A 26536-nucleotide genomic window follows, 5' to 3' on the forward strand; every position below is an offset into this window, starting at 1 on the left:
GTGGAGCTCGGGGGGATTTGATCCCCGAGCAGCTCTGGCTTTCGCTCACCGGTCCCGCCGAGGCAGGTGAGCGCCTGGGCTTATGGGGCCGGGGGCGCGAGGTTTGAGGCTGAGACTTTGGGCCGGGCTCCCGGCTTCTCTGGCTTGATTTCTCCGACTCTGAGAATCCGTCCCGAGCGGTTGGTGAGCTCGAATCTGAAGGGATTTGGAGCTTTGGGCAAGCAGTAGGTCTCCCGGTTCCGAGCCTCACTTTCCCCCGCTAAGAAAGGGGATCACGATGGCACTTAGCTCATAGTGCGGCTCAGGTCTTATCATATGGAGGTAATTGAGGCCTTAAATGGATGGTAATTTTTTATTATTTCTAGAAAATCTAAAATGCGCACACCTGTAGACCCAGCAAGTCACTTTCTAGGACTCTGTGTTGTAGAGATCCTCGGTTAAGCGTGCATGCAGGAAGGGGCTTGACATCTGTTTTCTGCAGCCTACAATTTGTAGTCGTGACGTATTGGAAACAGCCTAAAAGTCCAGGAAAGCTTTCCTTCTACTCCATGATTTCATTTAAATTTCTACCCTCAATAGGGGCGCCTGGGTGGCGCAGTCTGTTAGGCGTCCGACTTCAGCCAGGTCAAGATCTCGCGGTCCGTGAGTTCGAGCCCCGCGTCGGGCTCTGGGCTGATGGCTCAGAGCCTGGATCCTGTTTCCGATTCTGTGTCTCCCTCTCTCTCTGCCCCTCCCCTGTTCATGCTCTGTCTCTCTCTGTCCCAAAAATAAAATAAACGTTGAAAAAAAAATTTTTTAAAAAAATAAATAAATAAATAAATTTCTACCCTCAATAGTAGTAATAACAAAAGCTGGGACTGACGCTGCCAAGTGGTCCTCTTGTATTATTTAACTTAAGCTTTCCAAAACCCATTGAGGTAAGTACAGTTCTTGTCCGAATATAACATAGGACGGAACCAAGGTTTTTAGCCATTTGAGTGAGTTAGAGACAGTGACCTCACTGGGGAGCGGAAGAGCTGGGATTTGAACCCAGGTCTTTCTGATGTGCCTAGTGGACTGCACAGTCTTTGGGGCACATAGGAAGTGCTGGATGGTAGCTGCCTTTTTCGTTAGAATGATGAGTTTGAACTGGGTATTCTCTAATATCTCTGAGATCTAGGGATGTCTCATCCTCTCTCTGGCTTTTTCTTTCAGGATTCCCAGGAGCTAGCTATGTTGTCAGAAGTCCTGCTGGTGTCTGCTCCAGGGAAAGTCATTCTTCATGGAGAGCATGCTGTGGTCCACGGCAAGGTAAAGGCCCCCAGAGTCTTTGAGAATTGGGCACCTCTTCTCCCTGACCCTAATCTTAAACTGAAAAGAAGTCTTGAGGCATAGCCTAGGGGTATATAAGAGAGGAGGTCAGTTTTTCCCCAGCGAGGCAGGGAAAAGACCGGGCTTACCCCCACTGAAGGGCTCCTCTGGCCTCAGTAAGGTAGCACAATGCTGAAAGGTAAAGCTGTGCAGGTGGAATGAGGCGACCTGGAAAGTGGGCTTCGGTGGAGAAGAAAAGGAGTGGGAGCACTGAGCCCTGGGGCACCCCGACATTCAGAAATGGGGAAAATGAGTAGGATCCAGCAGAGGAGTCTGAAACATGCATTATCTCATTTAAGTCTGAGGACTGCCCTCCGAGGTTAAACTTTTATTATCCTATTTTGCAGATGTGGAAGCTGAGGCTTAGGAGAGGATTGGTCGCTTGACCAAGGTCCCGTACACCTGGGTAGAACGGGGAATGAACCTCCGTCTGTCTGAACCGACAGCTCATGCTTTCTCCATTCCGTCATTCTTCATGTTCTTTTTTTTTTTTTTTTTTTTTTAATTTTTTTTTTTTTTCAACGTTTATTTATTTTTGGGACAGAGAGAGACAGAGCATGAACGGGGGAGGGGCAGAGACAGAGGGAGACACAGAATCGGAAACAGGCTCCAGGCTCTGAGCCATCAGCCCAGAGCCTGACGCGGGGCTCGAATTCACAGACCGCGAGATCGTGACCTGGCTGAAGTCGAACGCCCAACCGACTGCGCCACCCAGGCGCCCCTCTTCATGTTCTTAACTTACATTTATTTGGATGACATGGTGATGATGGGGAAGCCATTCCTTGGTGTGGAGGACCTCTGAAGTTTTGCACGGAGAGGGCAAACAGAAGTTGATGCTAACTCCTAATTGATTGGTAGTGCCTGTGCCACCTAGTGGGAGAGCATGCCAAGGTTGATCGGCAGTGTCTGCCAAGGGCATGAGTGGGCATGCCCTGCGTGCCAGTATTTGCTGTCTCTCCTCAGCACATTGACACTGAGCCCTGTTTCTAAGACTGGAGCCATACTCTTCGCCACCCATGCTCAGGCTCATTGCTTTTGCCCTTTATCCTACAGGTAGCACTGGCGGTGGCCGTGAACTTAAGAACATTCCTCCGGCTTCAGCCCCACAGCAATGGGAAAGTGTGCCTCGACCTACCGAACATTGGCATCAAGCGGGTCTGGGATGTGGCCAGGCTTCAGCTACAGGACACGAGCTTTCTGGGTAAGTGCAGCGAGCAGGAACCAGGTGTGGGAAGAGCCGGGGTCCTGAACAGAGGGGAAGCACATGGTAGTTATTCCAGGCTATCCCTGAGGGGCCCGGAGACTGGCCACTCTGGGGGTGTTCTTTTTTCTCTTGAGCCATAAAATTAGCTTCACTTATTTATTTTATTTTATTTTTAATTTTTTTTTTTTTTTTTCCAACGTTTACCCATTTTTGGGACAGAGAGAGACAGAGCATGAACGGGGGAGGGGCAGAGAGAGAGGGAGACACAGAATCAGAAACAGGCTCCAGGCTCTGAGCCATCAGCCCAGAGCCTGACGCGCGGCTCGAACTCACGGACCGCGAGATCGTGACCTGGCTGAAGTCGGACGCCCAACCGACTGCGCCACCCAGGCGCCCCTATTTTTAATTTTTTAATGTTTATTTATTTTTGAGAGAGACAGAGAGTGTGAGTGGGGGAGGGGCAGAGAGAGAGGGAGACACGGAATCCGAAGGAGGCTCCAGGCTCCAAGCTTGTCAGCACAGAGCCCAATGCGGGGCTCGAACTCACGGACCGCGAGATCATGACCTGAGCCAAAGTCGGACACCCAGCCGACTGAGCCACCCAGGCGCCCCTTCTTATTTATTTTTTTAAATTCGAAATGATGCACTGGATGTATGTGGGCTGTGGTGGACTGATCATGAAGGCCTGTTGTTGGGTGAGAAAACAAAAGATGCAAACAGGATGTATCTGAGGGGCGACCCGGATTAGGTATCAGCAGGTATTTAAGTGCATAGGAAAAAGACTAGGAAAATTTACTTCCGGTGATGGTTACATACCGCTGGGAGGGTCCTAAGGTCTGAGTGGACAAACTGAGCCTTCCTTCTGGAGGATGGTTTTGACAAAGAGAAGGTAGTGGCGTTTTGTATAGTTGAAAATCATCAGGGGCGCCTGGGTGGCTCAGTCGTTTAAGTGCTGACTTCAACTCAGGTCGTGATCTCCCGGTTCGTGGGTTTGAGCCCCGCCTTGGGCTCTGTGCTGACAGCTCAGAGCCTGGAGCCTGCTTCGGATTCTGTGTCTCCCTCTCTCTCTGCCCCTCCCCTGCTCTCTCTCTATTCCTCTCTCTCTCAAAAATAAAATGAACATTTTTTAAAAAGTCATTAAAAATAATAGGGCACCTTGGGGTGCCTGGGTGGCCCAGTTGTTTAAGCGTCCGACTTCAGCTCGGGTCATGATCTCATGGTTCGTGGGTTCGAGTGCCACATCAGGCTCTGTGCTGACAGCTCAGAGCCTGGAGACTGCTTCGGATTCTGTGTCTCTCTCTCTCTGCCCCTCCCCCGCTCATGCTCTGTCTCTCTGTCTCTCTCTCTCTCTCTCAAAAATAAAAATGTTAAAAAAAATTTTTTTTCTTAAGAAAATAATGGGGCACCTGGGTGGCTCAGTCGGGTAAGCATCTGACTCTTGATTTCAGCTCAGGTCATGATCTCACAATTCATAGGATCGAGCTAACAGTGCTCGATGCTCTCTCTCCCTCTCTCTGCCCCTCCACTGCTGGCACATGCATGCTCTCTCTCTCTCTCAAGGTAAGTAAATAAACTTTTAAAAAATCATTAAAAAGAAAAGTAGCATGGTTATTAATTGGAAAACAGAGTCAATATTAAACCACTGTGAGTTAAAAAAAAAAAAAAAAAATCTATTACTGACCTCTCAGCAGCCCCTGTGACAACGGTGAGCATTTTGGTATTAATCCTTCTGGACTGTTTTCTGCAGGTGGATAGTTAGATTGAGAGACGTAGGAGGCTATCTGTTCCTTAACCAAAATCTGATCAGGCCATACAAACTTTCCAGAAATGTGTGGGTTTTACCCCCTCTTCAGGGTATCAGGCCTGATACCTTTCCATGCCAATGAATAAAGACCCCTGTGCTAATTTTCGATAATACTGTGAATGTTGTGTCCCCTCTTAGGCAAGGTTTTTCATCAGCAGGGTCGCCCCCTGCACCAAACCTGGAGGGTGTTTTCTGTTGTCAGTTTGCTATCTCCTCGCTGGGCTGCTGCCCCATTGTCGGGAACAGTGTTTCTGAGCCAGAGTGGGGCCAGTGGGAGTCCTCCCAATGGTCTTTTCCTGCCTGCTCCCTGTCCCCTGTAACAATCAGTCCACAGCAAGCCACTCCCGAATACTGTAGGGGGTGAAGGAACAGGTGAAAACCCCCATTTTCCAGCCAGTCCTGCCTTGAGAACCCCTGGAGACGATTTTGTTGTTGTTTTTTTTTTTTTTAATTTTTTTTTTTTTTTTCAACGTTTATTTATTTTTGGGACAGAGAGAGACAGAGCATGAACGGGGGAGGGGCAGAGAGAGAGGGAGACACAGAATCGGAAACAGGCTCCAGGCTCTGAGCCATCAGCCCAGAGCCCGACGCGGGGCTCGAACTCACGGACCGCGAGATCGCGACCTGGCTGAAGTCGGATGCTTAACCGACTGCGCCACCCAGGCGCCCCTTGTTGTTGTTTTTAACAATACAGACGGATTCCTGGCCCTGCCTCTCTCTTATTGGAAAGGGGTAGAGGTGGTAGGGGACCAGGTGTGTGTATTTTGAAAGAAATTCCCTGGGCGGCACCTGAGGGGCTGTGGGTTCGAGCCCTGCCATCAGGCTCTGTGCTGACAGCTCAGAGCCTGGAGCCTGCTTTGGATTCTGTCTCTCTCTCTCTCTCTCTGCCCTCCCCTGCTCGTGCTCTGTCTCTCTCTCTCCCTCTCTCTCTCTCAAACCGTCATGATCTCACGGTTCATGGATTCGAGCCCCACGTCGGGCTCTGTGTTGACAGCCCGGAGCCTGGAGCCTGCTTCGGATTCTGTGTCTCCTGCTCTCTCTTTGCCCCTTCTGTGCTCATGCCCTGTCTCTCTCTGTCTCTCTCAAAAACAAATAAACATTAAAAAAAAAAAAAAAAAGAAGGGAAAGAAAAGAATGAAATTCCCTGGGTGATTCTAGGGACACTGTCAGTTGAAAACAACTGCTACCTTGAAGCAGGCCTCGGAAAGCAGCCGTCCAGAGCAGCGTGGGATTTGCCTTCCGTGGTGCCCAAGACCATCCCCCATCAGGCTCGCAATGTCCCCCGGGAGCTGGCTGCTGCTTTGGGGTGTCAGTAGCACTGATGGAAGCAGGCAGGTGTCTGGCCCACGTCCCAGACCCCCCTGCCTGCCTGTGTGAACCTCAACAGGTCGCTCAAACCCCCTGAGCCTCCGTGGGCAGAGTCGTGTTGCCTGGGAAGGTTGCTGCAAGGATCCGGCAGGACTGGAGGTGGGCGAGGGCCGGGACACTGAGTGCAGTCCGTGAGGGCGTGTGAGTTACTTCCCCAAGGAGAAAAAGGAGCAGGGTGCACGATGCGCGTTTTCTATTAGACTGCAGGGCTCCTCCACCTTTGTCTTTCAGTGTTCTTTGGTTGCCTCCCGATAGTTACAAACACAGCGAACATTTCACTGGGCATCTTCGTGGATGCCAGGCACTGGGCTAGTGTGTTACATACATCAGCACTCTTAGAAGTCTCCAGCCTGCCCTGGAAGTAGGTGGCGGTATCCATCCCCATCTTATGGATGAGAAAATCGAGGTTCGGGGGTCGAGTGGCTCAGGTCGCACATCTTCGTCGGTGATGCAGAAAGGATTCAGACCCGGATCTCTCTCAACTCTCCAAACTCTTTTTTTTTTTTTTTTTTTTTTTTTTTAATTTCTTTACATGTTTATTTTTGAGAGAGAAAGAGTGCAACTGGGGGAGGGGCAAAGAGAGAGAGGGAGACACAGAATCCGAAGCAGGCTCCGGGCTCTGAGCTGTCAGCACAGAGCCCGACACGGGGCCCGAACCCGCGAACTACAAGATCACGACCTGAGCTGAAGTCAGAGGCTTAACCGACTGAGCCACCCAGGTGCCCCACTCTCCAACCACTTTAACAAGTTATTCCATTTCCTTCACCGAGCTCTGAAATGTCTGTGCCCTCAGTAACACTGCCCGTTGGCTCGGCTGCCTTTAATGTATTATTATTTCAGTTAGCCCACAGCCCTTTTAATGAGTGCCTCACCCTAAAGTTTCCTAACACAGGCACACCAAGCTCCTTTTTCTGTGTACTTTAAAATTTGACCTGTGACTCAGGGAGTGGTTTGTCAAGGTAAGCCGATCAGGCTTGCTCAGGCTCTCGGAGGAAAGTGGCACAGCCCACCCACACACGGGAGAGAAACTGCTGTCTGGCCTCTCCCGGCTGCCCAAGCAAACCTCAGCACTTCACGTTCTCTGGTTTTGAGCGTCCTGTCCTTGCAGGTTATGTTTCGGGAGAGGGACACGTTTGGGGAATAATTTAATACTGCCCGTGGTTTGGGTTTTGTTCTGTGGAGGTCAAAGCCAGACCTCTGAGAGATCGAGCTAGCATTCGCCTTGTGTGTGTATGCATGTTTCAAAAACTACTGTTAATTAAACACTTCCTGTATGCCAGGAACCTCGCTAAGGGTCTCCTGAACCTTATTTAAGTTTATCTTGGAGGAGGTCCTGTCATGCTCTCGTTTACCAAGGAGGAAGGAAACTAAGGATCAGAGACGTTGAGTCACACACTCAAGGCCATAAAGCCAGCATATGGTACAGTCGGGACCCAAACTCAAGTCCACCTGCCCGCAAAACCTGAAGGCCGGTGGCGGTCTCAGCCCTGGCGCTCGGACCGTGAATCCGTGCCCGTCAGATTCTGATTCTCGTGACCCGCTGGGTCCTCTGCGTGCTGTTGTCTGTAAAAGCACCTGAGGCCCTCTCACCCAGCCACGTGTGCTTGTTTGCGACAGAGCAAGGTGAAGCCTCGGCACCCACCGCGGAGCTAGTGGAGAAGCTGAAGGAGGTGGCAGCCTTCCCCAAGGACTGTGCCGACCCCCAGCGTGCGGCCGTGCTGGCCTTCCTTTACTTGTACCTGTGCATCTGCCGGAAGCAGAGGTGCGTGCGTGGCCCGGGGAGGGAGCCCTGCTTCAGCCCGCCCGGGGCAGCGGGCAAGGGTTTCTGTAGCTTTGGCTACCGCAGAGCACAGGGGCTTTCTTCCGGGGTTCCGGTGACCATGGCCATTTGCCATCGCCGCACGCACCAGGTGCCAGGCTGGACCCTTGATAGATGGTCTGCTTTTAACATTCCCAAGAAGCTCTGAGAGGGGCGCCCTCATTTGGCCCAGGAATGAAACTCAGAAACACACTGAGGGCCGGGCTGGGGAATCAGCCCCGCTGACTTGGGTTCTGACACTTACGTTCTCAACCCCCCACTGCCTCCTCTGGCCTCTTCGATTCAGTAGACCCAAAGCCAGACTCCCGAATCTACCACGTGGCTTCTCCTGCGCTGTGTCCTCAGAGGCACCCCTGCTGCACATCCCGCAGACTCCAGGGAAACTCTGTGATCAGCAAAGTGACACCTGTGTCCATCTCACCCCTGAAGATAGAATTTGGGCTATTTGCCCTCAGGGAGGTCAGCTCACCGCTGAGGCCACGTCACGTGGTGATGGGGAGTCAGATGGCGTTGGTTCGCACCCCGCGGCGGCCACTTACTAGCTTACTTGAGGTTCTTACCCTTCCTGGGCCTCAGTGTCCTCATCTGTAAAATGGGGGTAGTAATAATACCTACCTCGTAGGCTTCTTGTGAGGCTAAATGAGTTTGTTTATTTAAACCGCTTGACTCAGAGCCTGGCACGTAGCTTGAGAAACGTTAGCTGTTCTTATTTTCCTCTGAAAACTATTGGAGGATTGAAAATACGAGATATGAAATGGGCCTAGCTCTGTAACTAGCCCACGGTGAGTTTCAGTATAATTATTTTCTGTTTCAAACCCAAAGGGAAAGCCTCAGAGGGCAGCTCGTCACTCATACAGCAGACGCTGGGGGCCAGGCACGGTGCAGAGGGCCCATTCATAAATGCCTCCACTCTTGCTGTCCGCCGTGGGATTTTCAACTTCAGTGGGGCACGTCCCCTTCGGGGAAGGGGTGCAGATTTCAGAATCTGATCTGAGCGGGGTGGGCATGTGTAGTTTGAAAAGGCAGCTTCGGCCTTATGGTTTTATATTTGGAAGACGGGAAAATTCCTTAATGGAAACTACAGGACACGAAATTTGACAGTCCTTGCTTGGGGGAAATACACAGAAGATACAGTGATTCTGAACTTTCCAGTGGTAGAAAACAGGCCCGTGTTACACACAGCGGGGCACTGCTGGCCGGTAGGAAGGAGGAGGGTCCCGTGAACGCACAGCACGCCAACATGAGGCAGTGGTGGAGAAAGGCTACGTGGTGGAGACAGATCGTCAAGGGGAGCTAGGAATGGGTTCTGTGGGTGGCCAGCGGAAGCTTCACGGTGGCAGCGACATTTGAGAAGGGTTTTGCAGGATGGCTAGGAGTTTGCCCGGGGGCTAAAGAGGTGCAGAGCTATCCCAGGCAGGGACACAGAGAGAGCGGGGCCACGAAAGAGCCTGTGCAGGGAACAGGAAGGAGTTTAGAGAAATGGTTGGTGGCTCGGGAGGGAACGGTGTGTTCAGGAGGGAGGTGGTTCTGGTATTTATTTCCAAGTTGCCTGCTTCTCCACGATTTCCTACAATCCCGGAGGGCTGCTTTTGGGGTCGGGAAACGTCCGCGAGTCCAGAAACCTGGCCAGAGGCTCGGAGTCAGGCCCTGCCCACGTCGGCACCTCGCCACCCTTCAGGAGAGTCATGCCCTGCACCCCACTGTGTTTCAGGACCCTGCCCAGCCTGGACATCAGGGTGTGGTCCGAGCTGCCCACTGGGGCCGGCCTGGGCTCCAGTGCCGCCTACTCCGTATGTGTGGCCTCCGCTCTCCTGACCGCGTGCGAGGAGATCCCAAACCCGCTGAAGGACGGCGAGCCTGCCAGCAGGTAATCGCGGCCCTTGCCCTCGTCATTGTCCTTCCCGGGCACCACGACCCCGGCCTGGGTTCTCTCCCTGAGGACTCCCCACCACCCTGTGAGGCGAGAGGTGTCTGCGGCCAATGCAGGCGGTCCGAATCCAGAGCCTGACCTCTCTGCCCTTCCCCTACCCCTCACCTCTACCTTGCCTCTTTGGGGTTCGAGTGCCCGTGATATGGTAGAAAGAACCTGAGCCCGGATGTAGGGAGCCGTTGGGCCCACTTCTGCCATTGTCTCACTGCGGGACCTCGGCCGTGCTGCTGCGCCCCTCAGGGCCTCGGTGTCCTTCTCTGTAAAAAGCTGATGGGAGCCTTAAGGACACTATTGCTGGGTCTTATGAGACAGTTATGCAAAAAAAAAAAAAAGTGTAACACGTCAAGACATAAACACAGGAGGAGTATTTTTTTCATTTCTTACTGAAAAAATTTTCTTTTTAATGTATATTTTTGAGGCAGAGAGAGACAAAGTATGAGCGGGGGAGGGGCAGAGAGAGAGGGAGACACAGAATCGGAAGCAGGCTCCAGGCCCTGAGCTGTCAGCACAGAGCCCGACGTGGGGCTCGAACCCACGAACTATGAGATCATGACCTGAGCTGAAGTCGGACGCTCAGCCAACTGAGCCGCCCAGGCGCCCCGGGGGAGTATCTATTATTATTAAGGCATTTCCCTTCTTAGGAGCCCTTGACCTCTTTCCACGGAGGGAGCATTGCCTCTGCAGTTCTCGCGGAGTCAGCGAGGCTCGTCAGGACAGTGTCGCTGGCAGCCGTTTCTGCCACTTGGGGGCTGCATCTGGAGAAACTACAGTCCGTGCTGGGCCCACACAGCGCAGGGGAGCCCTCCCACCAGGGGCCTGGGGTCCCAACCGTGTGTGGTGTCGGGCGGACCGCCGGCCTTGTCTGTCTCCCTGTGTAGCCGGCAGAAGAGGCTGCTTACACGGTGCTGGTGCACGGTGGGCGTGGCTGCGTGTTTCCTCCCAGAGCACCCCTCCTCGACCCTCCACGCCCGCTGCAGGGGCACAGAGCGGACACACTGCACTAGCCTGCAGCCTCGGACGTTTGTCCTCTCCCAGAGCTTGGCTTTGAATCGAGGCTTTCTCCCTCTGCCCTGGAAAGGCAGTGGTTTTTCCCGCAGCCCAGGCCCCCCTGGCTGCCCTGTCACGGCCAATGATTTCTCTTCTGAGACACGGAGGTTAAAATACGGTTGGATTCAGACTGAGCCCCAAGGTCCCTTTGATCCTCGTGGCCACAGTGGATCTGCGGTTTTATGATGTGATGTGTCTGTCAGCACTCCTGAGACTCGCTCTGGATGGTTCCTGTGGGTGGAGAGGAGTAGGCGGGGTGGGGCGGAGGCGGCTTTTGTCAGGGAAAGAATCCGGTAGGTGATGAGAGGCGCACCTGGAGGTAACACAAGGTGATGGTTTTCAGGGATTTCAGTGAGGTGCGCCTGCTAACTTGCTGCCGGGCGTGGGGCCACCCCCTCTTCTCCTCTGGGCTCTGTTTCCTCATCTGGAAGTGAGGGGCTGCACCTGACGGTCCCTCAGGGGGCCCTCCAGCCTTGACGTTTGGTGCTTCTGTGATAAGATGGTGCTCGTTACCATGTGCTAATCACTGATTACAACCTAGATCAGTGAAGGCCTGCTTGCCCTGGGTCCCTTAAAAGACTCGTGTATATGGGCCAACAGACCAGCTCTGCCTTTCAAAAGGCATGGGTGAGGGACCCTGGCTGGCTCAGGCAGTGGAGTGTGTGACTTTTGATCTCAGGGTCGTGAGTTTGAGCCCCACATTGGGTGTGGAGCCTACTTAAAACTTTTTTAAAAAATTTAAGGGGCAGGCGCCTGGGTGGCGCAGTCGGTGAAGCGTCTGACTTCAGCCAGGTCACGATCTCGCGGTCTGTGAGTTCGAGCCCTGCGTCAGGCTCTGGGCTGATGGCTCAGAGCCTGGAGCCTGTTTCCGATTCTGTGTCTCCCTCTCTCGCTGCCCCTCCCCCGTTCATGCTCTGTCTCTCTCTGTCCCCAAAATAAATAAACGTTGAAAAAAAAAATTAAAAAAAAAAATTTAATTTTCGGGGCGCTTGGGTGGCTGAGTCGATTAAGCATCCAACTTCAGCTCAAGTCATGATCTCACAGTTCGTGAGTTCGAGCCCCGCATCAGGCTCCGTGCTGACAGCTCAGAGCCTGGAGCCCGTTTCGGATTCTGTGTCTCCCTCTCTCTCTGCGCCTCCCCTGCTCATGCTCTGTCTCTTTCTGTCTCAGAAATAAACATTAAAAAAATTTTGATTAATTTTCAAAAGGCATGGGTGACTCGTGTGTGTGTGTGCATAAGTGTGTGTGTGTGTTCATAAGTGTGTGTGTGTGTATACATGTGTGTGTGCGCGCGTACGTGTGCTCTTTCTCACACTGATTCCTTAACATTCAGTTCTCCCACCACCTCTGAAGACCCAGTCATTCCTTCCTAGGACTTTTGGTGAGAGCAGGCCCCAACCCCTGCCCAGCGTTTCTAAATCAGACAGAGCTGGAATCAGACCGGAATCCGGTCTCCTGTGAAGACTGGGTTGGAAATCTGAGCCCCCAGAGGATGAGCAGTGCACAGGGTGGGAAGAAGATTCACCTTTGCAGAGAGGGCGGTCCAGCTGCCCCCTCTCTGTCTCACGCGCTCGCCTTTTGGTTCCTGGAAAGGTCCGGCTCTTGCACAGTTGCAGGTGCTGTGCAGCCCCGGTCTGGAATGTTCTCCCCGCACATTCTGGCCTTGCCGACCACACCCTTGTCCCTCAGGCCCTCCCCCTTTCCAGATGGGGTACACGCCATCCAGCCTGCACTGCCCCTCCTGGGGGTTGTAGTTAAATATCGATTGCTTTTGGCGTCCCCTCTCCATGAGACGCCAAGCCTCAGGCAGCTGGGGGCCGTGTCTCGTTCGTACCCTACCGTGAGCTTAGCGACAGGCACACAGTAGATGCTCAGTAAATATCGGACAAACGAGTACGTCCTGTTGGCTCCATAAAGCTCGGTAGTTGAGAACCTGGGCTCCTCAACCGATGTGGTTATGATTTAGCGGTGCACAGCACGGGGATCTACTTGACCCACCTGTGCCTCAGTTTCCTCTTCCGTAGGAGAGGGGATAGTAATTGTACCGTCCCTGTAGGGTTTTCATGGGGATTGCAGGAGATGGCTCTGCAGCTGGAGAGGTTCTAGGCTGTTCTCCTGTTCCTGGCTCGTGTGGTCCCACCCCTTGCTGCCTCAGCGGCCCTGGCCGCCCCTCTCCACCAAGGTACAGACGGACTTGTGTGTCTTCTTCAGGTGGACAGTGGAGGACTTGGAATTAATTAACAAGTGGGCCTTCCAGGGGGAGAGAGTGATTCACGGGAACCCCTCCGGAGTAGACAACGCTGTCAGCGTTTGGGGTAGGTGTGGCCGCAGGCCAGTTTTCTGTGTTTGTATTATTTGATAAATTCCTGTGACCATTGTAGACGCTCAGGCTTTGTTGGGTTGGATGGATGAAATCAGCGGCTCCCGAGGAAAACATGTTTTCCTGCTTGGGGGTGAGGGAGGGGAGAAATTCCAGGGTCCTGCCTCACACCTGCTGAACCCAGACCTCTGGGGGTCCTGGGGGGTCATGGCAGGGCCTGGGAAGCTACAGGTGCAGTGAGCTCCCCATGAGGGTTGCCATAGTACAGCTGCAGGGTCACGGCCATAGCGCCTGGCAGTCCCACGAGCTGCTGTGGGATACTGGCTTCCCGGACCCGGCCACAGTCCTGGGCCCACCTTCACCATGTGGCCTGTGGCACGAGGCCGGGCAGCCTGGAGGGAGAACGAGCTCCCTGACGGAGCGCGGAGTGCCTTTGTGCCCTCCCGGGACCTTTTGTGACCGGAGCTGGCACGACTAGTTAACAAGGGTTTAACCTGTTCCCCAGATGGGGCAGAACTCTTACCCACTCAAGCCCAGCTTCTCTCCCAAGGGGCAGACACACACAGCTTTTCCCACAGCTCTGACCCGCTGCTTTTTCTCTTTAGGGGGAGCACTCCGATACCAGCAAGGAAAGATTTCGCTCCTAAAGAGGTAATTCTGGGGTAGGGCAGCCCCTCCCGGCATGGCTGCCTCATCGCGTCGTTGGTGGGGGGCGGGGGGGGCTCTGTCTCGTTGTGCGGTAACATGCGGGGCAGCATCTCTGGCTTTTTGTTGTTGTTGTTGTTGTTGTTGTTGTTGTTTATTTTTGAGAAGGGGGAGGCGCAGAGAGCAAAAGAGAGAATCGTGGAGGGATAGAGGATCGGAAGCGGGCTCTGTGCTGACAGCAGACAGCCCAAAGCGGGGCTTGAACTCATGAACTGCAAGATCATGACCTGAACCGAAGTCAGACACTTAACTGACTGAGCCCCCCAGGCACCCCTGGCTTTCTTTCCCCTCCCCTGTGAGGCCCTCCCAGGCCGTGGGCCATGAGGACACCCCGTTCTTGCCTTCTGTACTGCAGCTCTTAAATTGCCAAGAGATTAGAGGGAGAAGTCATGCGTGGCCGTGCCATTCACCTTCCAGAGAGCGGCTGCTCCCCCAGACCCCTGGGTCGTCATTCATTTCATTCATTCGATTGTGTATGCATTTAGCAAATGAGAATTGATATCTTCCTGTGTTCCCGAGGACACTGTACTAGGGTCTAGGGATGTAAAAATGAGTCTGGGACACAATTTTGGTGGCGGGGCAGGGTGGGAGGAGAGTGGGGGCGGGTGGGGGGGGCCAGCAGACACGCACACAAAGCCACTGCAGGTGAACATGAGGGTTGCCACAGTCGGGCACTCGAGGCAGAGCCAGGGCTCAGGCTCGTGAGAGGCTTCCAGCAGGGGTGACATTTGAGAACTTCTCAGCCCGTTTCCCAGGTTCCCTTACCCCCTCCCTCGGGAACAATCAGAACTACAAACATGCATGTTAAAATAGAGCATGCTGTGTTCTCTTTGGACTCAGAGCGGAAATGTCCCACGCGGGCAGCGACTCTCAGGGTGAGCAGGTGGCAGTTCCCTCGATGGAGTCAGGTGGTGTCCCAGGGCACTTTGCCACCCAGGCGGGCCTCTCCACGGTGATGAGGGCGGTCCTCACAGCCCATGGGCAGCAAGTCCCGGCCCACTGCCCTCGCCAGCTGGGCCAAGGAGTGGCTCCTTGACCTGGTGTGATGTGCCGCGTCACTTCACCTGCACCTCTGGGAACTTTCTGCCCCAGTTCTCTTGGCTTCCAGGAGCCACGCCTGCCTTTCTGAGGTTCTGCGCTAGGGTCTCTCAGCCTTGGCACCATTGACGTAGTGGACCGGACGATTCTTTATAGGGTGGGCGCTGCCCTGTGCGGCATGGTTAGGATATTTAGCGGCATCCCCGCGCTTTACCCGCTAGATGCCGGTAGCACCTCCCCTGTCTCCCAGTTGCAACAGCCAAAAATGTCTCCAGACATTGCCAGTGTCCCCTGGAGGGCAGAATCCCCCTGGATGACAGCCTTCACTCTGCACAGAGGAGGAAGCGGGGCCATTTAGGAAAGTGGAACCAGCTTGCTCTGGCTGCTGCGCAGTCAGGGCAGTGGGGCCTGGGGCCCAGGAGGGGCCGGCTCTGCCACGTAGACTGACTCCCCGTGCAGCGACATCAGGAGTCCCCGCTGGACTCTGAGGTACCGGACGCAGGCCTGCCCACGGGGCTCAGCCCACCGGAGGAGGCAGGCACGACTGTGATCCTCAGCACGAAGATACCCAGAGGATGATATGAATGCCCTGAAGCTGCCACGGATGGCGCGAGGGGTGTCATAAGTCGGACGACAGATTTGGGCGTCACAGGGGCAGTGACGTCTCATTCAGTGTTTCCTGAGGGCTAGTTATATCCTAAGCACCGACTGGGCCCCAGCTAACGTGGTGGTGTGGGCACGTGTACGTTCTACTGGAGGGAAATGAGGGGATGAGTGAGGAGGCAGGAGGGGGGCCCGAGGCATATCCGGTGGCCAGCTGGTGGTGGCATAGCAGACAGAGGCTCTGGGGTCTGCGGGCCCAGCTCTGCCACTTTCAAGCTGGGTGCTCTTTTTTTGTTTTGTTTGATTTATTTTTAATATGTGTTTTTTCTTAAGGGAGAGGGAGAGAGAGAATGAGTGGGGGAGGGGTGGAGCAAGAGGGAGACACAGAATCCAAAGCAGTCTCCAGGCTCCGAGCTGTCAGCACCGAGCCGGATGCGGGGCCCGAACTCACAGCCACGGGATCACGGCCTGAGCTGAAGTCGGACGCCCAACCGACTGAGCCACCCAGGCGCCCCACTGAGCCGGGCGCTCTTGAGTGAGTCGCTCTTCCTGAGGCACACGCCTCCTCGTTTATATAACGAGGATCCTGAGCCCAGAATCCGAAACGGCACCTGTAGAGTGCTTTGCTCTCTGCTGAGATCAAACTTAATGCCACAGATACCGAGCCACGACCGTGTGCTGGGTGCTGGGGCCTCAGTGGGGACAAAAAGTCCCGCCTTCACGGAACTCACACTTTGTTGGGAGGAGACAACCAATGAACAGATGGTTCCACGAGAGCATGTCAGGCTGTTGGATGGGATGATCCGGGGAGGCCGCCAATGAAATGACATCTGAGAAGAGACCTGAATGGAACACGAGAGTTAGGTGGGTCCCTGGCGGAGGAGATGCAAGTGCAAAGGCCCTGAGGCAGGAATGTGCCTGGCGTGCTGAGCTGCAGCTACAGGGCCAGGATGGCTGAGAGGAGCGAGCACCCAGGGAGGGCGGGGGTGAGATAAGATTGAGGGGTTAGCCGTGCCTAGCACGCACAAGCACTCGCGGAGCACAGCCTGGGTGGTCTCTAGGTGCCTGCAGAGCCTGGGGTTTTAGTGGGGACGGCAGCGCTAGGAGCCGCCTGTTCGCAGAGGACTTGTCTAAGGAAGATGAAGACACAGTGTTCCAACTCCTCCCGCCCCGACGGATGGGAACACAGAGCAAACCGACCTTCACTGCTGGCTGCGGGGCGCCACGGCGAGCAGATGGCTGATTCTCTGAAAAGCTGGGAGGCCAGACTCCACATTAATCCCGCCAGTGGCTTCAAGAGGAACCCTTTCCCCCCAAACCACGCATGGTGCTTCTCTATTAAAAAAAAATGCATTGTTTGCAAAGTGGATCAAGATGCGGCCTCCCAGAACGCTGCCCTTTTGAGAAACGGCTTGTCTGTAAAGGGAAAAGAAAAGGCAAATAGAATGTTCATCTTTTGTAAAGTTAAAAAAAAAAAAAAAAAAAAAGAGCCGGCCTCCAAGGCTGGGAATCGATATTAATTTCATGGGCTTATGGGCGGTGAGATCAAGCAGGTTTCTGGCAGCCTTTTCCAGCCCTATTGGATTTTACAGTCTTGAGTTGTGAAAAGAAAAACGAATAAAGGTATCAAGGGGTCTGCCTGTCTCCAGCTGTCTTGGGGCAGAGCTCATCCAAATACTCAGTCCCCGGCCCGTGGTGCTCTGAAAGGCAGCTTGAGTCCCCAGGGACAGCCTTAAGTCCCCAGGGACAGCTAGGCATAGGACAGTTGTGATCGTGACTTTAGGAGATAGCCTAAAGCTCATAAGGTAGGTGAGGGCAGCTCACTGTGGCCGTCCTGGGGCCTCTGTTCTCTCACCTGGGACAGCCGAGCAGGGACGAAGGACTCCCTCTGACCATATCTGGCTTTGGGCCATGGCGGCTGGTCTGGGAGCCATCAAGGCAGGGCAGGGATGGGCTCAGCCTGCGGGGAACCTGCCTGCCACCCAAGCCTGCCCTCCTCCCCTGCACTCCACTGTTCACCATACCAGCTCCCCTGGGTGCCTTCCTACCCTGCGTGCACCCCCTCTGCGTGATCCGTCCCAGGTCCCGTTGCTTTTCTTCCTAAATCTCTTCCACTCCGGCAGCCTGGGGTGGCCCACACGACAGAACCTTCACCCCCTCTTGTACTGTTGGCCATAGTGCCTTTGAACTCATCCAACTCTGTGAACCCGGCGTGCTCGGCCAGCTGCAGGCGAAGCCAGGCCCCCTCACATGTGCCCAGCACATGGTAGGTGCCCAGTTGAAGTCAAGCGGGTGAGTGACGAGCCAAAGGAAAGTGTCCCGACTGCCCAGGGCCTGGAGCAGAGATGCAGCCATGATTGGCGGCAGGAGCCCCCCCACCCACCCCACTCCTCTCGCTCTCCCCCTCCAGCCCACTGAGGTCCCCTTTTCTGGGCCTCCACTTCCTCCTGTGTCAGGGTCGGGTGACGTTTGGGAGTGCCCCCGGCCCTGACACAGCTCCTCCGTCCTGAGCTCACCATGGACCCTCTTCACCCCGCAGGCTGCCGGCTCTGAGGATCCTGCTGACCAACACCAAGGTCCCTCACAGCACCAAGGCTCTCGTGGCCAGCGTCAGGAGCAGGCTGCTTAAGGTGCTTCGTGTTCACTCGGGCGGGTTTCTGGCAGGGCCCCAACAGCCAGGTCTAGGGGCTCGAGCTCTCCCTCTGCCACATGGGCTAGCGGAGGGGCAGGATGGGTGATGGGGACCGGGGGAGGCGGTTTTGGGCAGACCAGGAGGTGCTGTGTGTCCATCCCAGCCGGGAGGCAGCACAGGGAGCGTCAGACACGCTGGCTTCGTGGCGAGAATCCCCCCGCTTCTGTGAGGGGGCCTGGGCAAGGAGATCCCCGGCGGGAAGGAGAAGGGGTTTCCTCAGATGGTGGGAGCGGGCCGTGGGGACACCTCCCTCCTCCCGTGGCCGGGGCGGCTGTCTAGTGTCTGCCCTCCCCAGGCCTCACGGGCCCTTGCTTGCTCTCCCTCCAGTTCCCAGAGATCGTGGCGCCCATGCTGACCTCCATAGATGCTATCTCCCTGGAGTGCGAGCGGATGCTGGGGGAGATGGTGGCTGCCCCCGCCCCGCAGCACTACCTGGTGCTGGAAGTAAGAGCCCGTCTGCAGGGTCCCCGGTCTCACCCACACCACTGCCTGAGGCAGGGGCTCCCCCTCTGCGCTTACAGTCCCCCGAGCTGAAACCTGGGGGCTGGGCCCGGGCCTGGGGTCCCGTGTATGCCAAGGCCAGCGAGCGTGCCTTCTTCTTACACCTTTCCCCAGCTGATTCAGAGCCGCGGAGAGAGTATGTCGAAAGCACAGAGGGCAGTGCCTGGCGCGTGCTAAGTGCGACGGGCCAGGTTTGGGTTCACACACGTGAGGCGCGGTGGGATATTGCTGACCCCATCTTCCAGACATCCAGGAGCCATTTCCTGCACGGCCATCCCTTTCCCGTTATGTTTGCTCGCTGCATTTGTGTCCTTTGGTGACTGTTTATCACTGGCGTGCTTTGGCTCACACGTATTCTAGCATGGTTCTTTCTTCCCTGTGACCCGAGCCGCTACCCTTTGCATAATTCCAGTGTAGAGGCGGAGGCCTCGCGCCCTGGGTTTGATCAGATCCGGGTCTGAATCCCAGCTTCACCTCTGCTGGTCTCACTGGAGCGTCTTAAGAGTGCAGCGAGGCCCGGTAGGCAACAGGCAGTTACCATGCCCGATGAGCCACCGGCTCAGTAAGCCCGAGGGCCCAGGGTCATCCTCAGACACGGCCCGTGTGGCCTGGCAAATGTGGATCGACCTTAAAGAGCCACCTGGCTTCCCTTGGAGAATCAGAGGATCCGGCAGGCCGGGGGGGTGAGGCTCGGTAGCAACAGTCAGCTGGAAGTGCAGAAGAGGCCCCGGGAGGAGGCCCTGGGGTCTCCATTTCTCCATAGTCCCCACCTCTCCCTAAGCGTTACCTGCAGCTGCTGCGGTCCACCTGGTGCCTTTCTGTCCCGCGGGATGCATTTGAATCTGCAGCTCCTATGGTGAATGGAAGCAGCTACTAAACCAAGTCTCTTCACAAATGATTTCGCACTTGGTCTCTATAACCACCTCCCTGTGAAGTGGGTATATTGCCCCCGTTTTACAGGTATGAATACTGAGGCCTCAAGAGCAACTTTCTGCAAGGTTCACCAACTAGTGGGTGGCCGTGCCAGGTGTTAAACTGACTTATGGGTTTATCTCTTTAGCCAGCAGATCTTTAATGAGCACCCACCATGGGCCAGGGGCAGCGACCCGCTCTCGTTTCTGTGCTTTTGGTCCCATTTCCTTAGCTGTCTGCCTCCAGTCCCCCAGCCTTTGCCTTGCTGGCTTCAATTCCTTTCACGTAGAAAGGAGGGAACACAGTCCTCCTGAGCAGGAAATTAATAATGATAGAGTACTGCCTAAAATATACCCTGTTGAGCCCCCGGAGAATGCCACAGAACAGCACGTTGATTATACATTGTGTGTATTTTTGGCTGTGGCAGCCACTGAAATGTGCAGCTCGCCTCCTGGACAGCTTTGTGCTCAAACCAGCGAGCTGTTCTCCTGTGTCACAACCTGTCATCTGATCCTTGACAGATTTTGGATCAGAATGTGACAGGTGTCTGAAACCTGCCTCGGCAACGTGACACCTGGCGCTCAGGCGCAGAGAGCGGGCCCCCAGAACTTCTCCCTCGCATCCAGCCCCTGGGGCTGGGGAGAGGCACCCGGGGCCGCCACCGGGCCATCACGCCTGTCTGCTCGTTTGTCAGAAGTGCTGGGGTGTGTGAGGCGGGCTGCAGGGGAGGGCCGACCCGACCGCGCCCGAAGGATCCCTCCCCCCCCCCTCCCCCCGGCACAAGGGCCAGGTGGGCCCGGCCGACAGCTCCGTGATTGGCAACCCTCGCAGCGCACGCGCTCCCGGTTCCCCGGAGCAGAGCCGCGCGCTCTTAAGCCCCGCGCGGCGAGAAGTAGGCGGCAGCAGGAATGCTGAGGGCGCTCGCTCTTGGAGGCGGGGTAGACGGGAGCTTCGCATCGGGCAGACCCGGTTTCCAGTGCTGGCTTGGTACCTTACCAGCCCAGTGACCTTAGGCAAGTCACCTTCCGCTCTGAGCCTTAGCGGCGCCCCCTTTGTACTACGGGGATAACTGTGCTAGGACCACAAAAGTACTGATAGCAGCTGACTTCCACGGAGCCCTGATCTCAGGCCAGGTGTCATGTGAAAAACTCCGATTTCTTCCTCACTGCAGTGAGACAGATCCTCTTAGGATGCCAGTTTTACAAGCGGGGAAACCGAGGCACGGGGTGAGAGGCCTTGCCCAAGAACCTAGAAGTAGCAGAGCTGGGACTGAAACCCAGTCCCCTCCCCTTGATTCCAGATCCCACATCCTTTTTTTTTTTAATGTTTATTTATTTCGAGAGAGAATGCATGCGTGGGCGGTGGGGGCAGAGAGAGAGAATCCCAGGCAGGCGCTGTCAGAATGGAACCCAACGCAGGGCTTGATCTCACAAACCCTGAGATCAAGACCTGAGTCGAAATCAAGAGCCAGATGTTTAACAGACTGAGTCATCCAGGCACCTCCAGATCCCACATTCTTTTAAAAAAAATCTTTTTAATGTTTTATTTATTTTTGAGGGAGAGCGAGCATGAGTGGGGGAGGGGCAGAGAAAGAAGGAGGCACAGAATCCAAAGCAGGCTCCAGGCTCTGAGCTGTCAGCGCAGAGCCCGGTGCAGAGCTCGAACCCACCAACTGTGAGATCATGATGTGAGCTGAAATCGGAGGCTGAACTGAGCCCCCCGGGTGCTCTGCCAGATCTCACATTCTTCACTTGCCCGTGGCAGGGACCACAGGTGGGTGCTCGTTCTTAGAGCCCCAGCATTTAGCACGGTGCCCGCCCAGACGCTGATGGAGCAAATGAAATGTAAGTAGGGGTCCCTGGGCTGAGATAGCTATCAGTTTTCTTACCGCATCAACCTGCATCGTTGGAGCCTCAGAAGAGCAGGAGTTTTATGCAAATCAGAGAAACCAGAAAAACATTTAGCTCTTTCCCCCACTTATGACCTTGTTTGAATAAGAAACCAGTTCTTCTGAAAATTGGTACCCGCGGCAGCTGCCAGATGGCGTATCGCTTCAGACTTGTGCAGATGATAGAAATCCATCTCAAGCAGGCTTTAGCAGGAAAGGAGTTTATTGGCTCATAACTGGGAAGACCAGCAGGAAGAGCTTCAAGCATAGCTGGATCCAGGGGCCAAAACAACCTAGTCTGAAATCTCCCCATCTTCCGTGCACTCTCTGGCCGTGTGTAGGGCAGAGAGAACTCTGGCGGCTTATTTCTGAAGTCAACCAGTTTTCGCAGCTCGAGGGCAGAGGCAGAGAAAACCCTGGGAAGGCGGTGGTTGGCCCAGCTTGGGTCACCGGTCCATCCCTGAGCAATCACCGTGGCCAGAGGCTTCTTTGGCCAGGCCTGGGACATGTGTTCCCCACCAGCTCCACCCCAGCCCCATGGGAAGTCTCGCGGGAAGGAGACGTTCTTTTACCAGCGGACAGGGACACGGTGCCGGCTTGCCTAAGCCATTTTGCTCTCCCAAACCGGCGGCTGTCACACGCATGGGGTGGACACAGGACCTTGGCTTCAGGCCGGCCGAGTGGGAACAGACTGAACCTTCTCCCGCAGGAGCTCATCGACATGAACCAGCACCATCTGAACGCCCTCGGCGTGGGCCATGCCTCCCTGGACCAGCTGTGCCGGGTGACCATGGCCCATGGACTGCACAGCAAGCTCACTGGCGCGGGCGGTGGTGGCTGTGGCATTACACTCCTCAGGCCAGGTACCGGGGAGCAGGCTGGGTAGGGTGGGCTGGCAGCCTGGGCTTGTACAAAGGTTCTACCTGGGCAGTTCCCTTGGGAGGAGGGAGAAGCTGGAGAACAGTCTCACCTCTGCCGTGGGGCCTCAGTCAAGTTAATTCACCACTCTGGGCCTTTGTTGCTGCATTGGTGGAACAAGGACGCTGATGGCTAGTTTATGATTGTTGTCTAGACGCAAGGAGAAAAGTGCCTTTAGAAAGCCTGGCACAGGGCTGGCCTGGGGGAGGGGCCGCCATTATGGCGGCTGTCCCCACCACCTCCTCACCTGCCAAGTCTCCCACAGGTTTGAGGAATAACCAGGACATTGTCATCACCCGCTGTCACCTCTTGATGTGGCCAAGATGGGGACTGACCTTGCTACAAAACCGAGGGCTTTCTTCCCCCACCCCGCAGTGTCTGGGGAAAGAGCAAGGCCGGGTAACGGTACCCGGGGCCGGCTCGGTCACCCCACCGCACCTGCCCTCGGGACCTGGCGCTCAGTGCTCCCGCCTGCGCGGCCTTCCCTTTGCCCCCTGCTTCTGGTCTTTCCCCTCCTTTACCTTCTCCTCCTCCCTGTTTTTCTCCCACTGTTGCCCACTGCTCTGTCGTAAGCCCACAGTGGCCCCAACCACCCCCCTCGCTCTCAGCGCGGCCCCAGACCTCAGGAAGTCACTGTGGCCTACAGCCGACTTGGACCGTTGGCTCCTCGTTCACGGTCAGTGACGATGATGAGGGAGAACACTTCTGGGGCGTGTACGGTGTACCAGGCAGTGTACCCGCCGCCTTCCCTGCCTTTCCTCATGGAAGCCTCTCAGTAACCCTTGGGGAGTAGTAATCACTATTGGCCCCCTTCCCAAATGAGGAGACCGAGGCTCAGAGAAGGGAAGCCGCTTGTCTGGGGCCCCACGGCTGGTACGCGGTGGGGCCGGGGCCATGTGACTCGGGGCCCGTGACTACCTGTTGCTCCGTGCCCACCGCTGTCCCCTCCCCCAGAGGGTGCAAGGCTCCACATTCCAACGGGAAGACCTGTCCCGGGCCTTTTCCTGAACAGCCTCGAAGGGAGCAGACGAGTGTGGGCTGACCTGCTGCCTTCCGTCCCCCCAGATCTGGAGCGGTCGGTGGTCGAGGCCGTGAAGCAGGCCCTCAGCAGCTGCGGCTTTGACTGCTGGGAAACCAGCATCGGTGCCCCTGGCATCTCTGTCCACTCGGCCGCCTCCCTGGACGCCCCCGTGCGGCAAGCCCTGGATGGCCTCTGAGAGGAGCCTGTGCCGTTGCAGCCCCACCACGAAGCCCCTTCCTGGATTATTCTGGGTGCCGGAGCCGGCCTCTGTGCTGGCCGGTGGGCCCCAGTGCCAGGGGCGCGACCTGGAACCTGCAGCGGACTGGGCCGCCCAGAAGACACGGTCTGCGTCCTGCGTCCCCTTGAGCTGCCCAGGCGGTGGGGCCACGTGGGGGGCTCTGACATGTGGGGGGCTTCCCTCCTGTCCTCCCTGCAGCTCCCACACACCCATCCGCTTTGGGCCTCTGCCTTCTCCCCAGACCCCCTGCCCACTTGGTTGGCCGCTCAGATGCGGGAGTGTGGTTCCTGAAGCGATGCGCCTTCCCCCTCCCTCCCTCTGCCTCTGCACTTCCACCTGTCTCTCAGGGCCCCGCTCCTCTCACCTCCTCCGGGAAGCCTTCCCTGACTCCTGGCAGGGTGACCCTCACCCCCACCTTCCTCCCCTCGCACCTCCAGTCTGTTTGAACCACGTGGCACTTTGTGTGGCCTGCTCTTCTCTCCAGCTAGACTGTGGGCTCCCAAGGGGGTGTCCAGGTGGTGGCCTTCGCCTTGTGACCTCCCATCACAGGACTGGCAGAGGGGAAATAAAAAGCTCTTGAGGAAACCAGTGCTTTACTCCGAGTCCAGAAAGAAGGAGGATACAGTCTTGTACAGTCTGCAGCCCGCCCATGCCTGCCTCCTCTGTCCCTGTCCCTTCTCCAGCCACTTGCCCCGTGGAGCTCTTAAGGTGAAGGAAAGAAGGGCTTTGGGTCACTTGGTTGTGTGTCTCGGGGACAGGGTGGGGTTTTCCTAGATGGCCCTGGTCGTTCAGAACGACCTACCTGCTTTTCCAGAAGGGGGATTTTAAGCTTCCTAGCACCTGGAGTCATGAGCAGTCACAAATTCACAGATTTTTGTTAGCCCTGGAAACAAAAACCAACCTGTAAGTCCTGGAATCTTCCTTTTTTCTAAAGTTCACTGGGTGGGGAAAAAAGACCCGAGGGGTTTGTTGCCCAGTACCTGGCACCTGCCTGGCCCTATTTGAACTCTATATTGCCAGTCAGATATCCTTCTGAAATGGCAGAATCCATCAAAAAGCTCTTGCAGCTAGCACATTGCCAAGTATAGCTCCAGCAGCCGGGGACCTGCAGGGAGTACGCAGAAGGTGGGGGCTGGGCAGGGATTTCACGACTTGGGCAAAATGGCCCTGCGCTTCTGCCCTTGGCCACTAGGGGGCAGCAGGTGCCTTTCCCAGGGTGTTCACAGGGAGGGTGAGTGGGAGCTGGCCTGTAGAGCAGGTCTGAGCTCTGCCCTTCCCCTCCCCCCACCATGCTAGGCCTCTCAGGCTGTGCCAGGGGTCACTGCCAGGGACGTGAGGGCAATATGAAGGATGCCTGCCTCGGCATCACTGATCGGGGTTACCGGTGTCTCTTCAAAACACAAATAATGCCTAAGTCAGTAATACTAATCCTGAGCACTGACCATGGGCCAGGCACTGTTCTAAACACTATGGACATCACCTCTTTTAATCTGCCCCAGTCTTGGAGAATAACTGCTGGTCTCAGCCCCATCTGACAGATCGGGAAACTGAAGCTCAGAGAGGTTGAGTAACTCAGCCAAGGCCACACAGCTAGTCCGCACGCATCAGAGGCAGGCTTCCCAACTCAGATGACCTGCCTGTAGCGCCTGCCTTCAGCCCCCGCGTGCTACTGTGTGGACCCAGGTTCGTTGCAATTCTTGCTGCTTTCCATGCTTGGGCTCATTATTTCCTCTGGATTCTGATGTACTTGGTCAGAGCAGAGCCAGGGCCTGCGTGTTTTCGAAAGTTCCCCACACGATTTGAATAAGCAGCCAGGGCTGAAAGGTGCTTTCTCGGGGATACTGGTTGTCAGCATTTCCACACTGCAGGAGGCCAGCCTGGGAGCTCCCCGGGGCGCCCAGAGATGCCCATGGTGGGTGTCCAGAAGCTGAGGCCCCCAGAACCTACCTGCTTCCTTGAGACCCTCCCTCCTCCTCCCTCCCTGGGGACAATGTGTCACTCCTGGAGCAGAAGGCAGCCCATTGCTCATGACTCCGTGAAGCAGCCACCTGCATGCCTTGGCCAGCCCAGCCTCACCCCAGCCACCACCATAAGCCACCCTAAGGGCCTAGTGGCACCCATTGCTGGCCACCGGTCTTTTCTATTACGTGTGTAGACAGTTTGCACTCGCAGGGAGCATCACCCCATCACCCTCGTCCTCACCTGCAGAAGTAGATCTCGCTCCCAGCTGCACCTCAGCCTCTCCACCCCACCCCCACCCCTGGCATGCCCACCTCCTCCCCAGTGTTCTGATTTAACTAATCTCCACAGTCTTGGGTGTTTTGCAAAAGCCCCCAGGTGATTCTTCTAATGCGGGGCCAAGGCTGAGGACACTGAACTAGTGACCCCAAAGGTCGATTAAGCTCACCGTGTTGGTGCTGGACAGCTCAGCTCTGCCTGGGTTTCTGTTCACCTCTACCGCCCATCGGCTGCGTGGCCTCAGGCAAGCCAGGCCACCTCTGGAGGCCACAGTCTCCACATCTGGAAGGGGGAAATAATAGTAATACCCACGTGATAAGTCTCACGAAGACCGAGTGAGAAAGTGCACGTCACTTCCTTGGTACCGTGCCTGGCACATAGTAGGTGCTTGTGATTTCCCGTTGTTACCACTGTCCTGTGCCAAAAAATGGAGTGTCTCTCAGAGAGAGCCCAGACATTTCAGAACGGTGCCCAGAGTCCGGTAGAAGGGCCCAGCCCAGTGTGTCCAAACCGCCTAGGTTGAGACCCCGGGGGTCGCTGCTGGAGAAATCCAGCCAACGCCCACTGGCTTTCCAGCCTCCCTGCCGGCCCCCTCCTGGGAGAGGTGGTCACCTAAACACCAGCTCCCTCTTTGCCAGCAGCTTCTCAAGTCAGCATTTGGAGCCGCTCCCAGCCTCTGCAGCCTACCGGGGAGTTAACACCCACCCATACGGCCTGAAGTTCACAATTCCCTGGGTCTGGCAGAGGTCTCACATCGGGAGACAGGCAGCAAATATCGTGACTCACGGCAGACAGAGTAGCTGCTGTGGTCTGCGCCTGTGCTCTCTGTTGGGGAGGATTTTCTCCTGGCGGACGGCTAGAAGCCTGTCCAGTTAGGGGAGCTGGCTGTGGGTCGGCACACGGTCGGGCCCCTGCTGGCCATCCCAGGGTGCTTGGGCCA

At 55.8% G+C, this 26536-nt stretch overlaps 1 protein-coding gene across 3 annotated transcripts; it reads left to right on the forward strand.

Moving 5' to 3' along the window:
- The first annotated feature begins 15 nt into the window (after positions 1 to 15).
- Positions 16 to 23939, forward strand: MVK (mevalonate kinase). 3 transcript variants are annotated; one of them, XM_045459755.1, is made up of 12 exons: positions 197 to 321; positions 1195 to 1290; positions 2404 to 2551; positions 7344 to 7488; positions 9257 to 9412; positions 12734 to 12837; positions 13448 to 13493; positions 17728 to 17818; positions 18208 to 18324; positions 21891 to 22044; positions 22365 to 22498; positions 23165 to 23309. In XM_045459755.1, exons 1-12 carry the CDS (start codon positions 316 to 318, stop codon positions 23192 to 23194), a joined length of 1227 nt encoding a protein of 408 aa, XP_045315711.1. In that variant the 5' UTR covers positions 197 to 315; the 3' UTR covers positions 23195 to 23309. The 3 variants fall into 3 exon arrangements, with proteins under 3 accessions (XP_045315712.1, XP_045315713.1, XP_045315711.1); XM_045459756.1 differs by lacking the exon at positions 22365 to 22498 and having other exon boundaries at positions 16 to 321; positions 23165 to 23939; XM_045459757.1 differs by lacking the exons at positions 197 to 321; positions 22365 to 22498 and adding an exon at positions 43 to 66 and having other exon boundaries at positions 23165 to 23939.
- Positions 23940 to 26536: the final 2597 nt, after the last annotated feature.

The sequence above is a fragment of the Leopardus geoffroyi genome, chromosome D3 (genome assembly GCF_018350155.1).
Source record: "Leopardus geoffroyi isolate Oge1 chromosome D3, O.geoffroyi_Oge1_pat1.0, whole genome shotgun sequence".
NCBI classification, from domain to species: domain Eukaryota; kingdom Metazoa; phylum Chordata; class Mammalia; order Carnivora; family Felidae; genus Leopardus; species Leopardus geoffroyi.

Coding starts and splice junctions, on each gene's coding strand:
- MVK (XM_045459755.1), top strand. Junction 1,291..2,403: donor ATGCTGTGGTCCACGGCAAG/GTAAAGGCCCCC, acceptor TTTATCCTACAG/GTAGCACTGGCGGTGGCCGT. Junction 12,838..13,447: donor CAACGCTGTCAGCGTTTGGG/GTAGGTGTGGCC, acceptor TTTTCTCTTTAG/GGGGAGCACTCCGATACCAG.